Source organism: Bison bison, unplaced genomic scaffold (assembly GCF_000754665.1).
Source record: "Bison bison bison isolate TAMUID 2011002044 unplaced genomic scaffold, Bison_UMD1.0 scf7180017864142, whole genome shotgun sequence".
Lineage (NCBI taxonomy): Eukaryota > Metazoa > Chordata > Mammalia > Artiodactyla > Bovidae > Bison > Bison bison.
The window spans coordinates 1351736-1369612 of NW_011494714.1; the positions used below are offsets into that span (position 1 = coordinate 1351736).

The 17877-nt window shown below is 45.0% G+C and overlaps 2 protein-coding genes across 3 annotated transcripts in view; both read right to left on the bottom strand.

Annotated features, from left to right (window-relative positions):
• The window catches only part of FBXL22 (F-box and leucine-rich repeat protein 22), a 6465-nt gene extending 423 nt beyond the window's left edge, over nucleotides 1-6042 (bottom strand). The window contains exons 1-2 of the mRNA XM_010840241.1: nucleotides 3239-6042; nucleotides 3-109 (exon numbers count right to left, since the gene is read on the bottom strand). Coding sequence (XP_010838543.1) covers nucleotides 3-109; nucleotides 3239-3747 — 616 coding nt within the window. The 5' untranslated portion in view covers nucleotides 3748-6042. The remainder of the gene's footprint in view (nucleotides 1-2; nucleotides 110-3238) is intronic.
• A 77-nt stretch (nucleotides 6043-6119) lies between these two features.
• Nucleotides 6120-17877, bottom strand: part of USP3 (ubiquitin specific peptidase 3) — a 103294-nt gene continuing 91536 nt past the window's right edge. For both annotated transcript variants that reach the window (XM_010840226.1, XM_010840227.1), the window contains 4 exons: nucleotides 14819-14937; nucleotides 13503-13616; nucleotides 13300-13367; nucleotides 6120-9659 (listed from right to left, as the gene is read on the bottom strand). In XM_010840226.1, the coding sequence (XP_010838528.1) occupies nucleotides 9494-9659; nucleotides 13300-13367; nucleotides 13503-13616; nucleotides 14819-14937 (467 nt within the window). In that variant the 3' untranslated portion in view covers nucleotides 6120-9493. The remainder of the gene's footprint in view (nucleotides 9660-13299; nucleotides 13368-13502; nucleotides 13617-14818; nucleotides 14938-17877) is intronic.

The window sequence follows — 17877 nt, forward strand, 5'->3', positions numbered from 1 at the left end:
CTCCAGGTGCAGCGCGCGCAGGCGCGGGCAGCAGCGCAGCAGACGCGCCAGGCAGTCGTCGGTGACGTGGCCGCAGCCAGACAGCGTGACGGATGCCAGGTTGGGGCACCTGCGGAGAGAACGCGGGCCCGGGCCGAGGAGGATGCGGTTAGCCTGCTAGCGTGCGGCCGCCCCCGGTCACGCCCCCTAGCTCCCTGGCTGGTTGGCCCCAGTGCCAACTTTGGGAGACCGCATCTTATAGAGGAGTACCGGGCCTAGCTCTTGTGGCTTAGCTGGTAAAGAATCCGCCTGCAATGCGGGAGATCTGGGTTCGATCCCTGGGTTGGGAAGATGCTCTGGAGAAGCGAAAGACTACCTCCAGTATTCTGGCCTGGAGAATTCCATGGACTATATAGTCCATGGGGTTTCAAAGAGTTGGATCCGGTTGAGCGACCTTTGCTTTCATCGGATCTAGCGAGTTTCCCTTTGGGAAGTTGCCCACGGTGACACAACCGGGATCTGAACTGGGACCCACTTCCCTTGCTCTTCTGCTACTCCACCTCACCATACTTGGCTATGAGTGGGCTTTTATCCCCAGGAGCACAAACCCCCGTCCTGCTGTGGACATAGGCGATGCTGGTTTCTAGGAGGGTGAGGAAAGCGGTGCATGGTGACAGCTCAAGTCTAGCTTCAAGCTGAGGCCCTGGTGATCTTGGCAGGACAGTGCAGAGAGGGTTTCCTGTGAAGTGTCTTAGAGTCAGGCCCATTACAACTCTTGGCCATCGGGGCCCCCTATAAGTATTGGTTCTGAGTTCTAGAGCCCTGGTTTCAGCTCAATTTACTGAGGCAGCTACTGCAACTCCACTGGGATGCCAGCCTGCCAGAAGTCAAGATCCACAGGTAGCTAGACCCAGGCCTGTTGTGGATACAGTCAGGGACACAGGTAGCTTGTCCAGAAAGCATGGGGGTAGGGGGTTGTCTCTGCACCAACCTTACCAGCAACTGCTTGGGAAAAAGATCTTGAGCAAAGTTGGAGGTGGCTTCTCTGTGCCGTGACCTTGATTGTCACTCATTACCTGGTATGTATGTTTGAGGTTGGCTGGGAGAGAATAATGCCCTCCAGTGGGGTTGTCCTGAGGACTAAATGAGATTAGAAGTGTCTGGAGCCTGTGCAAGGCCTTCTGTAGGCGCTTCTAAGCCATGTTTCCTGGGAGCAGGCAGGACCAGACTGCTTCCAGTCAAGAACCTGTCTCACGGGTGCAGGCCTTGGCTTCCTCTTGCCAGAGGAAGCTGGAGCCAGGCCACAGAGGATTTCCCTTTCCCCATCAGCCTCCCTCAATGCCCCTGGGCTGCACCTGACCGAGCCAGCTCAGCTCCCTTTGCTTTAGGAAGGAAATAAGGAACTAAAGTAGACTGGACATGGCCGCAACCACACACCAAGAACACCCCATCTTTCCAAGTTTGCACATCTTCCTTAGTCTTCATATCTGCCTTCCACCCCCAGTCTCTTGAATGAGGAAACTGGCTCAGGGAGCTCAAGTGATTTGCCTGTGTCTTATTTGCTATCTGACTCAGGACAAATACCTGAACCTTGCTGCACCACCTCTTCATCTGTCAAGTGGGAGAGAAACTGTTATCTTCATGGTGGTGGTGAGGAATAGGTAGGCGTTCAAGCCCCAAGGCTGTTAACATGATTCCTTTCTCTTGAGAACCTTTAGAATAATCCGGAGGCAGGAAGAAACCATCAAAAGAAACCATGGACTCCCTACCCAGCCATCCTTAGCTGTCCCCAGGTGATTGCCAGATCTAGGTTTGGTGCACAGGTATCAGTACCTACTATGTAACAGTGCTACTGTGTCATTTAATCCCAAATTATCCTGTGAGATAATGCAGTTTATCCCATTTCACAGGGGAAGAAATGAAGTTGAATTAATTTAAATATTTGGGCTGGGGCGTCACATGGTCAGACAGTCGCAGTACCGGGGGGCTCAGCCCCAAGCCCTTTGCTTTTGTACAACGCTCATGACCCGCGCTGTACCCAGACACGTACAGTCCACGCCTTGCTAGTTTGGGGGGTTATACCTGCTTCTCTTACAAGAAGAATGGAAGAAATTTAGGGCAGGCTTTTTGCCCTGCATGTATCACTTCCCTGTTTGTTGGGTCTTGTTAAACCCATCAAAATGGCATGGTCTCATTAGGGACCAACCCCAAATCCATCTATTTTCTTCTATGGCCTTAAAAAAAAAAAAAGGAGGGGCCACTACACTATTTGCTTCTGTTCTTTGTTAGGCTGCCAGAATACAGCAGCTGTTAAACCTGGGTGGCAACAAGCAGACTGAACCTAGTTTGTTAGTGAACGAGGGGATCATTTCCTCAAAGGCAGGTCAGGACTGGTAAAGGCTCAGGGAGAGCCTGGCTGAGGAAGGCTATTCTTTCGTGGACTGCTCTGGGCAGGAGGCTGTGACACTGAAGGGAGTCTTGCCACTGTGGGGTCGACAGGACAAATATAGGATGTATTTAGGACATACTTATGCCAAAAATTATTCCGTCTATCTGAAGTTCAAATTTATCTGGGCCTCTTGAATCTTTATTTGCTAAAATCAGATAATCCTAGACTGTGGCACAAATCACACAACCTGTCAGACTTTTTGGTTTGCTCATTTGAGAACTTGGGCTAAAGCACTCTTCCCTTCAGTTTACTGATCCTTGCAGTAACTTCAGGTACTGTGAAGATTAGTAAGTTTCTCATAAGGAAACCATTGTCTGCACCCCTGCTGGAGCCTGGATTGGTTCATCTAACCCAGAGCTGAGCAGCCTAACCCTCCTTCAGCTGCACTTCACAGGTCTTGGGGTATGCTTGCCAGGAGCAGAGTCAAGGGGGTGAGCTGATTGCTGAATCTTGAAACCTTTTCCTGGGGCCTGACACTGAAAATGAAGGCCCAGCTGGACCCACCCAGCCCTTAATGGCTGCCAGGGAGGACAGCTGCCAGAAGCACAGGGAGAGGCTGAAGCCTAGTTCTTCCTCTCTGCTGAAGCAGCTCCAGGACCTGTGAGGCTAAGAGGAGGATTGGCGCCCTTTCCCCCAATAATTCTGTCCATCCTGTGGAGACTGTGCAGTGGGTGGGCCTGGAGGGTCTGCCTTGGGCCTAGGCTGAGGCACCCGGAAGCAGAACCATCTTGGTCTCGTAATTCACTCTTCCCAGACCCCCAGGAGCCTCCCAGAGCTCTGGATGCCAGCGCTGCTCAGGAGGCGGCCTACCTGTCGCACACCTGGAGGAGGAAATCATTGACTAGGCTCTCGTGCCGGCTGCAGATGTTCCTCTGGAGGGCGCTCTTCAGCCAGTCCTCGATGCTGCACACCTGCACGCGGCTGGAGTGCCAGCAGATGGAAAGGCTCCTGAGCGCCGGGCTCAGGAGGAAGTTGTCCTTCTTGAGTTCTGTGAGGGAACGAAAGTGCAGCAGGGGCCAGAGTGCAGGGTCCTCAAACACGTCCTGGAGCTGGGGGCAGGTCCTGGCAAGGTTCTTCCTGCTGTCCTTGTCCAGGAAGGAGAAGAGGTGCAGCAGGCACTCCCGATTGAGCTGGGTGATGTGCATGGTACGCAGTGGCCACACCACTGAGTGTGGCTGGAGCCCAGGGACCTGACCTACCTCCAGCTGCTCCTCCCCAGCTCCGGGCTGGTGGACATATATGGTTGAAGAATGGTGTTTATTTTTGGCCGACAACTGGTGCTGGCGCTCTGAGGAGGAGGGAAGCCCAGACCCAGACATACGTGGGGCAGTCTGTGGCTCAGCTTATGTTCAGAGGAATTGAAAACCCTGGCAGAAAAGTAGTATATTGAAGTTCAATAGCCTCCTTAAAGGGGATTTCTTTCCTTTTAGCTGACAATGGTGTTAGGCAGAGAGCTCTTTTGGCATTTTCATTCGAGGTGTTGGCTGGACCACCTTTGTCCGGGCTTGCAGCCTCTACTCACTGGGAGGGACTCTCATTGTAAATAGTATCTGGCTTTATTTCCTGGGACATCAATATGAGTCTTCGGCTCTACTTTCAATGTGAAGAAGCCTGCTGTCTATAAAGAACTAAAGGTGATGGTTTTATGCTCGGAGGTGTAAGCAGAAGCCATGGTCGATGCCCCTTTTCTGTTATTTTGTTCCATAGTGATGGTTTCCAGCCTAGGCTGAACTACCTTCAAATCCTGCTGCTTCCCTCCAAGCAGACGGATTTCCCAGTTGGCTCTGTTTTTACCCTGAGCTTTTCCATAAAAGATTCGTGTTGAGTAGCTTCTCGCTCTCCAGGGTTCTTCTGTGTGTGTGTGTGTGTGTCACATTTTAAACTTGTTTACTTGGCTTTACATTTTTCCAGTTACATGTCCTGCTGTATCTAAATCTATATTTCCCCAAGTGCCAGGATGGATGAAGTAACTCTTAATACAAAACTGCTTAAAGCAATTATAAGTTGAAGTATTTTACTCTTGCCCTGTAAGCCAGCCACACATCCTCCTTGTGAATGTGTGTAGTTTAGTTCCCGGCAGTTAAGCTGCTAGGTAAGTTGCCTGGAGGTTTTATTCATGAGTTCTCCCTTCCTAACACAAAACTGAGATTTCTTAATCTCTGGATCCATTTTCTAGTACCGCTTCGCTCCCAGTCCTTCACCAGACCCTACTATTTCCTCTCCTGTGAACTCCTATGTCTTGCTTGGTTTGGGGGCTGCAGTAGTGAGATGAGAACCATTTTTCCTCTGCTAGAGGAGGCCACCTCAGTGGTTACTGTTGGTTCCTTTCTCACATAATTAGAATTGGAAGGAATGGGAATACTGTTTCCCCTTGTGCAGATGAAGCACACGTGCCAGGACCCTCTTCCGGAACTGAGGCTTGGTCAGACCTGGTGCAGCTTTGCCTGTAAAAGCAGAATGCAGCCTAGGGGTGAATGTAGCCATTGTGGCGCACTCCCTTGCTTTGAGGAGCCAGTCTCAGTGGTCCCCTGTGCCCAGGTTACCCCACCACTGCCAAGGTCAAGTGGAAAGCATGACTTTTCTTAAAAACAACATACATCAAGAAAACAGCCAAAAGCAAGATGTATTTCTCAAGGAAAGGGTTCCTAGGAACTGCTCATACTTCACACTAATCATTTTAATTGTTCAAATGACAGCTGACAGCCAGAGTCCCTCTTTGGGCTCTAGTTAAACTTATATAAAAGGTACTGCTGCACCACAGGTGTGTTTACTGGAAAGCCTTTAGGATTTCCCTCCTGAATCCTTTCCAAACCAGTACTTTTTAGAGGGCTGATCCCTGGAAGTAGTTGGTTCTTTCACCTTCTTAAAGGCAGAGTAGTGTAAGCATGCCAGCCACACTTGTGTCTCCCAAGCTGCACTTCAACAGCTCTGCTTGAGCAGCAAATATGGGCAGAGCCGGACCACATCACTGCTCCTCACGTGGGGTGGTAGGAGGCACCCCAGAATATAGGGTGGGTCCACAGGCATGCCTGCCTACAGGGAGGGCTGTGGCTCACAGCCGGGTGTTCTGGCAGCTGTTCCTCCAAGCCCCTCCCTTTCCGCCCCGTGGAGCTCGGCTCCTCCACAGCCTCTGACCAGCATGGCTGCCAAAAGGAAACGTGCAATTTGGGAACTGGAGGCAAAACCATTTGGGCTGCAGGCGTCTGTCTTCAGTTTTAGAAGACTGATAGAAACAGGCAAATGAGTAGCAGAAAAACGATGGGTGTGGACACAGGGTGGCTCTTACAGGAGCTTACTGTAAAGCAGGCATTTAGTCTTTAACAGTGGCACTTGTTTCCCTGTTTGATCCTTCGCTCAGAGCCCCAAACCTGGTTCCTCAAAGTAGTCTGGCTCTGACCGAGGCAAGCGGACCTCATTCTTATAAAATCAGTGTCACAAGGAATAACAGGACGAAGTCACGCAGTGCGGGTGAGCTCCCTTGGGACCTGCCTGTGGCTCTGGATGACCTGCTGCCACCAACCCTGCCTCTCCAGGTCATCCTGTCTGGGCCCAACTGTACCAGCAGCCCCAGGTGATGAGGGGTTCGTAAAAACCTGCTACCTGTTGACTCATTCCAAAGGCCCGTAGCTTGAGCAAGTACATCATCACTTAGCTCCACTGAAAGAGGTTCAGAAATAATAGTCAAAAGGGAAGAGACCAGATCTTTAATGATACTTTCCATAAAACAGTTCAGGTTGGTGAAGCAGAAAAGGGCTATGATTACAACTTAAATCAGTCACTTGCACAAGTAATCCTCTCAGCATCATACAAATTAGGTTTCAGTGGAAATGATTACCTCTCACACAACCAACACTCACAGAGGGAAGTCTGAAGTCCATCGCAGTCAGACCTGAGGGGGAAGGTCCTCACCCAGCGAGGTGATGCACAGACCTTGGACTACAGCATGATGCCACCCACTCCCACTCCTTCCTGCGCTGTGGGCACCCTCCTGCAGCCACGCTCTGGTCCCCCTTATCTGTTCCTGGCTGCAGAAACAGACTTTGCTCAGGAGCTTCTCCAGGACCCACATGAAGAGGCCACTTCAGCTATAAAGGGAACGTGAGAGTTTAGGGGATGGTAGAGGTGGAAGTGGGGTAAGTGTACCTAAACAGACATATGTACACACACTAAACCAATGGAGAGGTTTGGCTTGAAGAAATAAATATGTCCCCAACCCTAGAAACCAAGCTGCTGAGCAGGTTCCACAGGTGAGATACACATTTAACACTTAACCAGGGCCCATACACTTTACTGGTTTAATTCTATTACATTTGTCATCACTAGACACTGAGTAGAATCCAGTGGATAAGCAAAGGTTTTCTCCACCATGGAGAGAGATTTGTGTTGCCACAAACTGTTTCTGTCACCCACCTGTGTGGGAGGACTTCTGAGGAAGTTTTGTTCCGAGGAGCCCTGTGACTTGGCGCGAGGCCCTGCCTCAGCACTGCTCTCTGAGTGGGAAGCCACACACGTGCTAGAGGCAACACGGCACCAGGGAACAGCCCTGAAGAGCACGAAGGTCAGCTTTCAAAATAGGCGTGATAAGGCTGCACAGTTAAATTTTCAAAACAGAAATAGGCACATTTACATCACTGGTGTTCAAGTGCACAGTTCACATGGATCCAGTCGCTTTTCCAAAGAACCTTCATGGTATCCTTCAGGCATGTCTGCTTTAATCAAATGAAGAGATAGAAACACTGCAAAATTCAATAGAGGAAGTGTGTTCATCTCTTAAGCCAACATGTTGCCTGTGTAAGCACCACTTTCCCCAACAAAGTAGTCTAGTCTGTTGTAAGTTCCATTTGGTAGAGGCCATTTTCCTCCATGAACACTGCCGGAGGCTTTCTTGTTGGAATTGTAACTGCTGCCCACGCAGAGACTAGTGATCTAAGTGCAAATGTTACAAGTTACCGCTGTGTATCTTCTAAGCAAGAGAGACTGGATTCATAGGAGTGAGGTCAGAGGAGATGCACATTTCTACTTCAATGTCATGTGATGTTAATGTACTGATACAGTAGATCAAGTTATGTGAAATTGTCATTTTTGTAGTTCAAAAAGTTGTGGCTCGACATATGTAATTTACCATTGTAAACTGTTTTAAATACATGTTTTCCTCTTAATTTTATCTTCTGGGCTCTCTAAGTTGTAAGATCTCTACATGATGGCAAAGCTTTTTTCTCTGGAGTGAAACTGTAGACCAGCACCATCTGAGAGCTCCGCCCACAGGTGGAACTGTCCAGCCCTAGGTGGGCCTGTGCCGAGTGGCTGCTGAGAACTTGAACCATGACCAGTGTGAAGAACTGAGTTTTCAATATATTTTTAATTAAAATCAACACTTAACTGTACGTGGCCAGTGACCACTGTATTGGACAGTAGACGTTCAGACATAATTTGCTCCTAGTTATTTTAAACGGTTTAGCAGGTGTGTTCTGCTCTGAGAAAATGTGGGATTTTTCCAGCTAATATTAAAGTGGGAATGGAGCAGTTCTGCTTCCGCAGCTTCAAATATCCAAGCTAGGGGGAGTGCCATTCAACTTTCTTTTAAATCCATACACTTAAAACCTGGACCATTTTTTTTTAACAGAAAAAAATATGAGAAAGTATGATTGGCTGGCTTAACATAAACTAACTACATTCTGCCCCCCGTAACAACTTGTAGAGAACTGGGACAAGAGGAAAATACCGACTGGAACAAGGAGCGAATGTGACAATGTGCTGGTCCTATCGCACAGGCCCAGCTGGAGCCCCCTCCTCCTCTCACTAATTTGCACGCTGTGCACCAGCACCCCAAGATCAGCAGGCTGACTCAGACACTTGAGGAAAGCACAGGAAGCTTCATTAGATGGGATTCTGGTTCCGGATTTCAATTTGAATTAAAGCTAAGTAGTGCCGGTGCCTACTTTTCTTGAAAACAATTTCAAAAGACTGCTAAGCTAAACAACAAAAACTCTGCTTATTCAAAGTGAAAATAGTTTCATTTGCTCTGCTATGAGCATAGGCCAGTGAGAGGTTTAAAGAGTTGTTAAAACTTAAAGACTTTAGTTTCCTCCTGTGGACTCCACAGTGTTACCCGAAGTTTAGGTGATGGTCAGAATCAACTTTGGAAGGTAGCATCTCAACCTCTGGTGGCCAAATAAGAAGTAAGACCAGAGCGGACATGCAGTTAATCCCAGTGCTACAACCAATGGGGGAATTAGGTGCTGACTCAAAAAGGCAAACACGACACTACAGTTTCTTCACACTGGACAAATAACGCTTGGATAACATGGAGCCGTGTCACGGAATTTTTGAAACACTTTTAAGTGTATTTGGTCTTATTTGGACTGTACAGTACCCCTATCTCATCTATGAAAGTGCCCCCAAACAAACAAAAAAAGTAATTCTTGAATTTGCAATGTAGGTACAACTAAATCAACTGATTTATTTAGTGTGTGCTGATAAACAGCACCTTTGAGAGATATCAAGAGCAGCAGTCACCTGGTCTATTTAATGATGCCCTTCCTGTTCTCTTTTACAAGCAGAAAGAATGATTACTGAGCAGTCACTGAACTCTTGTGACCCACAAATTTACGAGCACACATGATAACTTGGTTTAGAGCCAACCTGATCTCCCTTGATCTGTGAGAAGGCAGCAGGTCGTTACACTGCTCTTCACAATCATGAACGTCTCTCGCTTTCAGCATATGAGAGTAACAAAGCATTGATGTAAATGTGCCTCAAAGTGAGAACTGAACATTAATATAAAAAAGTCAAATAGAACTAAGTTCTTGAAACTACATATAAAAACTGAATTATTACAACTAAAGCAGCAAATCAAAATATCTGCTGAGGTTTTCTGGTAGAACTAAAAAAAAAAAAATTAGTTGGTGCCCATGTTCAATAAGTCACTACCATTGACAAAATAAAACTAAACCCAAAACAGGAGACTGAAAAGTGCATAATGAAATTAAATCTTAGATCAAGTATTTATGGAAAATTGGAAATGTCTGTCCGGTATAGTTGACAAATAATGATTCAGAGGAGGTATTAAAGTTTGTCCGATCCAGCTTTGGCCTGGCGTTCCACATAAAAAAGGATGTAGGCCTTGGCCTTCAGCACGGTGTCTTCATCGGTCAGTGTTACAGTACTGTCATTGAAATGGAACCAGCGACCTTCGTGAGTTGCGTATGCTGTGTAATGTCCAGAACCGACCCTGTAAAGAAAGGTCAAATGATCAAAGAAAAAGACTACAGAAGTCATGCAAGAATCTGTGCAACCATATAAAATATTAGAAGGACAATAAATTTTAATAAGTACTATATGGAATAAATTCTAGAGATATGTAGTTTAAGACAGTTGATTAAGCTCACGTGTTTATCTTCTTGAAACTCATCGAAATGACAAGGAATATAGTGACACTGGAAAACAGGCAAGAGTGCCATGGACTGACCAGAAGCTGAAGATTTTCTGGAACACACAAAGCTGTGTTTACACGGCACTGGATTAACAGAGAAACTAAGCATCAAAGGAGCCTAACAAGCAGAGGTCAAGGCCTATGGAAACATGGAAAACTTAGGACCAGATTTCCCATCAGTCTTAGAAGAAACCTGAGCACAGGACAGAAATCTGCCTCCAGGACTTTCTCTCCTACTTTGACCATCAAAGGCTTTTCTTTCTCAGCATGACCCACCCACTCACACATGGAGCCCCAGAGTCAGTCCTCCTGGGTAGGAGGAAGCCTGTAGACAGAACAAAGACCGTCACAAACTGCTAGAAAAACCCTTACAACATTTCATGAGCTGAAGACACCAGACTAAGAGTATCCCTGTCAACTACCAAACAAATACATCTCAAGTAATTTCTTTAGTCCAAAGAAAAAACAAGCAAATGAGAATCAGACGTGTAATGGACTTATCATTTGTAACTATGAATGGTGAAGTCAATAGAGCAATGTCACAAAGTTCAGAGTGAAGAGGATTTTCAACATGGATAGTGGCTTGCCAAGTCTGAAGGTAAAACTAACATCCTCAAGCAGACCAGAAAAAGGAAAGAAAATACCCCTAATACAGGCTTTTAAGGGAAAAAAGTAATCAAGAATGTTATATAACAAAATAAGAAATGTACCTTTAAAGTAGAGAACATGAAGTTTCTTCTAAATAATACCTGTTTCCCTCCATTTAAGTATCAATTGGCCAAGGAAATCAGCAGTCTTTTGGAGTAATGACTACTCAGGATTTTGTGGACAGTAGACTAGTTGTGAATGCTGGGCTCAAATGAACCTTTCTCCATTTTGCTTTTGGGTGCCTTCTCTTCATGCTTTGCAATGTATCTCAGGAATACTCTTTCTCACCAAGACTGAAGGAAAGTTTTACCAGTCACTCAGTTGTGTCCAACTCTCTGTAACCCCATGAACTACAGCATGCCAGGCTTCCCTATCCTTCACTATCCCCTGGAGTTTGCTCAAACTCATGTCCATTAGTCAGTGATGCCATCCAACCATCTCATATCTGTTGCCCCCTTCTCCTTTTGCCCTCAATCTTTCCCAGCATCAGGGTCTCCAGGCAATCTTGATTCCAGACTGTGCTTCATCCAGCCCAGCATTTTGCATGATGTACTCTGCATACAAGTTAAATAAACAGGGTGACAACATACCAGCCCTGACATACTCCTCTCCCAATTCTGAACCAGTCAGTTGTTCCATGTACAGTTCTAACTGTTGCTTCTTGACCTGCATACAGGTTTCTCAGGAAGCAGGTGAGGTGGTCTGGTATTCCCATCTCTTTAAGAATTTTCCGCAGTTTGTTGTGATCTACACAGTCAAAGGCTTTAATATAGTCAATGAAGCAGTAGTAAATATTTTTCTGGAATTCTCTTTATGCTTTCTCTATGATCCAACAGATGCTGTCAATTTGATCTTTGGTTCTTCTGCCTTTTCCAAATCCAGCTTGTACAACTGGATAGTCTTGGTTCATGTATTGTTGAAGCTTAGCTTGAAGGATTTTGAGCCCATTATCCTACCATGTGAAATGAGCACAATTGTGCGGTAGTTTGAGCATTCTTTGGCATTGCCCTTTTTTGGGACTGTAATGAAAACTGACCTTTTCCAGTCCTGTGGCCACTGCTGAGTTTTCCAAATTTGCTGCCATACTGAGTGCAGCACTTTCAGAGAATCATCTTTTAGGATTTGAAATAGCTCAGCTGGAATTCCATCATCTCCACTAGCTTTGTTCTTAGTAATGCTTCCTAAGGCCCACTTGACTTCACATTCTAGGATGCCTGGCTCTGGATGAGTGATCACACCATTGTGGTTGTCCGGGTCATTGATACCATTTTTGTACAGTTATTCTGTGTATTCTTGCCACCTGTTCTTAATATCTTCTGCTTCTGATAGGTCCATACTGTTTCTGTCCTTTATTGTGCCTATCTTTGCATGAAATGTTCCCTTGGTATCTCTAATTTTCTTGAAGAAATCTCTAGTCTTTCCCATTCTATTGTTCTCCTCTATTTCTTTGCATTGCTCACTTAAGAAGGCTTTTTTCTCTCTCCTTGCTATTCTTTGGAACTCTGCATTCAGACAGGTATATCTTTCTCTTTCTCCTTTGCCTCTATTCTTTGCTCAGCTGTCTGTAAGGCCTCCTCAGACAGACATTTTGCCCTGTTGCATTTCTTTTTCTTGGGGATAGTTTTGATCACTGCCTCCTGTACAATGATAGTTCTTCAGGCACTCTGTCATCCGGATCTAATCCCTTGAATCTATTTGTCACTTCCACTGCAAGGGATTTGATTTAGGTCATACCTGAATGGCCTAGTAGTTGTCCCTACTTACTTCAGTTTAAGTCTGCTGCTGCTGCTGCTGCTGCCGCTAAGTCACTTCAGTCGTGTCCGACTCTGTGTGACCCCATAGACAGCAGCCCATCAGACTCCCTCGTCCCTGGGATTCTCCAGGCAAGAACACTGGAGTGGGTTGCCATTTCCTTCTCCAATGCATGAAAGTGAAAAGTCAAAGTGAAGTCGCTCAGTCGTGTCTGACTCTTCGCGACCCCATGGACTGCAGCCAACCAGGCTCCTCCATCCATGGGATTTTCCAGGCAAGAGTACTGGAGTGGGGTGCCATTGCCTTCTCCATCAGTTTAAGTCTGAATTATGCAATAAGAAACATGATCTGAGCCACAGTCAGCTCTCAGTCTTGTTTTTGCTGACTGTTCAAAGCTTCTCTATCTTCAGCTGCAAAGAATATAATCAATCTGATTTCAGGACTGACCATCTGGTGATGTCCATGTGTAGAGTCGTCTCTTGTGCTGTTGGAAGAGGATGTTTGCTATGACCAGAGCATTCTCTTGACAAAACTGTTAGCCTTTGCTCTGGTTCATTTTGTACTCCAAAGCCAAACCTGTTACTCCTGGTATCTCTTGACTTTCTACTTTTGCATTCCAGTCCCCTATGATGAAAAGGACATCTTCTTTTGGTGCTAGTTCTAGAAGGTCTTATATGTCTTCGTAGAACCATTCAACTTCATCTTTTCCAGCATTAGTGGTTGGGACATAGACTTGGATTACTGTGATTTGAATGGTTTGCCTTGGAAACAAACCTAGATCATTCTGTCATTTTTGAGATTGCACCCAAGTACTGCATCTTGGACTCTTGTTGACTATTCCATTTATTCTAAGGGATTCTTGCCCACAGTAATAGATATAATAGTCATCTGAATTAAATTTGACCATTCCTGTCCATTTTAGTGAATGAATCTGAATCTGTTGTAGACGGAGCTGGGAGAGAGTTACTGAGAGTGGTACAAAATTATAGGTCTTTACTGCCCTATTCCCAACCCCAAGAGAGCCCGCTGGCATACTCACCCAGAGCCATGGTGCACCACCACAGCAGCGAGGTCGTACAGGCAGTTCTCTGGGCCACTGTTTTCGGGCTACAGATCAGGGGAGAAGGTATCCCAGTACTGAGTTAGGAGCAGTGGTCAATGACATCAGCATCTCCCTACCTCAATGACCTCCACCCTCTCTCTGTGAAGATTTAATTTTACTAACAAATATAATTACGTTACCTCTAGTAAATAGCATTTCATGTCTAGGCCTCGCAGGGGAAATTCTACATATGTATCAACTTTGTTTCTTAAATATGCTGTCCAATGAAATCTTTTCAAATGTAAGCATAGCACCTGGATGAGAGATAAAGACAAAAATTGTAAACAAGCAGTTAATTTACCTTTCAATCAAAATTAACTACTTGATGGTACTAATATCTCTTAGATAATATTTTAGGCAGTCCATCAGTTTTTCTTTTGATTTTGATATTGGTTTCTTCCATGAATACCTTTTTATGATACTGTGATTTATAATAATGTGTTTAGTTTTGTCTCCTTTCCTGACACAAGATCCTAAAAGCCTTGAAATTTCCTCAGTGAAGAGAGCACACAGAGTTATCTTTTGTTATGTTAGTGAGGTATGGGGGCTTGTTGCCAAGAGAACCAATCAAGAAATTGAGTTAAAACTTTCAGTCCTACCTCCCTGACCCACAAAAGGGAGAGGGATTGGAGGCTGAACGATCAGCAATGGCCAGTGATTTAATCAGTCGTGTCTGTGTAATGAAGCCCAAAGGACAAGGTTTGGAGCGCTTCCAGGTTGGGGAACCAGAGCTCTTCCACGTGCCACCATGCAAGGCCCCAAATTCCATGAGGACAGAAACTCCTTTGTTCAGGACTTTGCCCTTTCTATCTCTTCATCTGGTTGTTGATTTGTATCCTTTAACATCCTTTGTCATGAATTGATAATCTGGTGAGCAGACAGGTTTCCTGGGTTCTGTGAGCTGCTGTAGCAAATTAATGGAACCCAAGAAGGTAGAAGGGTCATGGGGACCTCTGATTTCCACCTAGCCGGTCACAAGCAGGAGTGACAATGGGGACATGTGACGGATGTCTGCAGTCCAAGCAAGGAGTCACAGGGACCCTCAGTTTGTAATTTGTCCCTTCAGAAGCCTAAGCCCAAAGTAACAGCCTGGGCTTGTGATGGTGTCTGATGTGGAGGGCAATCTTGTGGGACTGAGCTCCTTTACCGTGTGGAATCCGAAGCTCTCTCTGAGTAAGTAGTGTCAGGATGGAGTTGAATTGTATGTAGGACACCTATGGTGTCACAGAACTGCATGGGTGGTGTGGTGGGGAAACCCTACCCGTCGTGCTCTGTAAATAGTGATCAGGACATATTTACTTAGGAATTCATAAAGGGCTTAGTTTTATTGAAAACCCTAGAGACCAATGCAGAACAGATTATTTAAGTATAAAGTTAGAAAAATAATTTGTCTTCCAACCAATCATAAGCATTTTCCCCCTCAAAACTGCATTATAACTTGAAATGCAACACTTACCTTGGGTAGTTTCTGAATCCAAAACTTTTTAGTGGACTTCTGTTTCTTCTTGCACTTGTGGCACATATATAACTCTGTCTCATCAAGTTCTTCTAAGTCAGTAAAACTGCGAAGACAATCTAAACCAAAATTGATTTTGGCAGCATTAAAGGAGGATGCTTTTTATAGAGGAAGTGTACTGTAGGAAAAAAAAGACTATGAACTTTGAAAGTGAACAATTCAGGTTCAGATCTCAGCTTTATTAGCTATGTGACCTTAGAAGAGTCAGCTTTTCTCTTGCAAAATAGAGACCTTCAAAAAAGTCTACATTGAAGAACTGCTGTGAGGAAGAGAAGTAACATGTATAATGTGCCTGGCATCATGTCTAACATCTGGTGATGATCAGTTCATGACAGATGATATTATTGTAGTTGGGTTTACTATTATTAGTAAAAGAATTAATCTGAATAATTCTGACAGAAGTGGTTCCCTAATGAAATCAAGGTTCAAACAGCAGTGTTCTCTCAATGTCTTATATAACAAAGGACAGAACCCCAAGTTCATAAAAAAGTCAAATTTAGATCAAATGTTTGAGTCAGAATTTATTCAAAAATAAATTACAAAAGGCTTCATCATTGACCTTCCTACAATATCACCAGTGAATCCTTTGTTTCACACTCTACTCAAAATCCTGTGAGATGGACCATAGGTGTATTTTTTCCTTTCAAACATTTAACTGTGTCATCTGGGGTTTAGTAAACTTTGGCCCCAGGCCAAATCCAGCCACCTGATTCTGTAAATAAAGCCTGGAATATAATCACACCTACTCATTTATATACTCTCTGGCTGTTTTTACACTACAGCAGCAGACCCGAGCAGCTGTGACACAGACTATTTGCTGAAAAGCCTAAAATAATTACCATCTGGCCCTTTATAGAAAAAGTTTGCCGAATCCTGGCACAATTAGTAATATATTCAGAAGTCCATATAAAATGAATGCATTGTTCTGTGAGAATTGATATACTATTTTTTTAGAGAAAAATAGGAATGCCTTTGTATCCACCACTCTGCTAAGGATATGGACTATCTAGTACTCGAGGAGCCAGAGTTGATGTGAATGGCATCCCCTAGAGTTGTGGAGGGGGTGGCCAGCCCTGTTCAGAGCTTCCTAGGTGCCTTTTCCCAATCAGCTCCCTCACCACCCCAGAAGTACTCACTATCCTGACTTTTGTTCAGTCATTTCGTGGCTTGTCTTTTTAGATCATATATAATGCCCTTATGCATCTTTAAAACAGTATGAGGCTTGGTTTGAGAAGTTGGTTGGGTCGCAAGCACAAACAGCATATAAGGAAAGGCAACATTGTACTCAAGAGTCTTCAGGTCATAGTCAACCTTGGCATTAGAGAGACTATAAGGAAGAGCCCCTTCAGGGAAGTTAGTGGGGCAAAGTCTAGCAGGGTTTATGAGTGGGCCAGATTCTACACAGACAACATGTGTCCAGAAGGCCCATGTACTTTTTTTTTTTTAAGCATACTTTTAAAAACCATAACATCGGTTTCAAGTGTATAATATAATGCTTCAGTATTTATATATATTGTGAAATGATCACAATAAATCTAGTTACCATTAGTCACCATAAGTTACAAATTTGTTTCTTCTGAGGACAGCTTATAAGACTTATTCTTAGTGACTTCCAAATATGCAATAAAGTATTAACTGTAGTTAGCATGCTATTCATTACATCCCTGTGACTTACAAGTGCAAAATCGTACTTTTTGACTTCCTTTACCTATTTTACCGACCCCACCCCCTGGAACCTGGCACCCACCAATCTGTTACCCTTATATATGAACTTATTTTTGTTTTTTAAATTCTGTTAAGTGAGGTCATGACTCATTGGAAAAGACAGGGATTGGGGGTAGGAGGAGAAGGGGACGACAGAGAATGAGATGGCTGGATGGCATCACCGACTCGATGGACGTGAGTTTGAGTGAACTCCGGGAGTTGATGATGGACAGGGAGGCCTGGTGTGCTGCAGTTTATGGGGTCGCAAAGAGTCGGACACGACTGAGCGACTGAACTGAACTGAAGTGAGGTCATATGGCATTTGTTTTTCTCTGACTTACTTCACGTAGCATGGTACCCTCAAGATCCATCCATGTTGTCCCAAATGACAAGATTTCTTTTTCATGACTGAATTATATTCCATTGTGCATGTGAGTGAGTATGAGAGAGTGTGTGTTATCACATTGTCTTTACCCATTCATCCATCACTGGACACTATCTTGGCTATTGTAAATGCTGCTGCAATGAACATGAAGGCGCATCTATCTTTTGAAATTAGTGCTTTTGTTTTCTTTGGACAGACACCCAGCAGTGGAGCTGCTAGATCATATGGTAGTTCTGTTTGAAATTTTCTGAGGAGCCTCCATTCTGTTTTCTGTAGTGGCAACACCAGTTTACAGTCCCACTAACAGTGAGTGAGTGCTCCCTTTCTCACACCCTCCTCAACACTTGTTAGTTGCTGTCTTCTTGATGACTGCCACTCTTACAGGTGTGAGGTGGTATTTCACTGTGGTCTTGATTTTTATTTCCCTGATCATTAATGATGTTGAGCACGTATTCATATACCTGTTGGCCCTCTGTTTGTCTTTGGGAAAATGTCCATTCAGATCTGCTCATTTCTTACAGCTGACTCCACTTATATGCAGATACTTTTTAGTAGCAAATGCCCCCCACTCCAGTACTCTTGCCTCGAAAATTCCATGGACGGAGGAGCCTGGAAAGCTGCGGTCCATGGGGTTACTGCGACTTCACTTTCACTTTTCACTTTCATGCATTGGAGAAGGAAATGGCAACCCACTCCAGTGTTCTTGCCTGGACAACCCCAGGGACGGGGGAGCCTGGTGGGCTACCATCTATGGGGTCACACAGAGTCAGACACCACTGAAGTGACTTAGCAGCTACAATACTATACGGTCTGTGGCTGGTTGAACCCATAAAGCAGAACTGTGTATATGAAGGGCTGCCTATAAATTACACGTGAACTAACCCCCCATTGTTCAAGGGTTGACTATAAT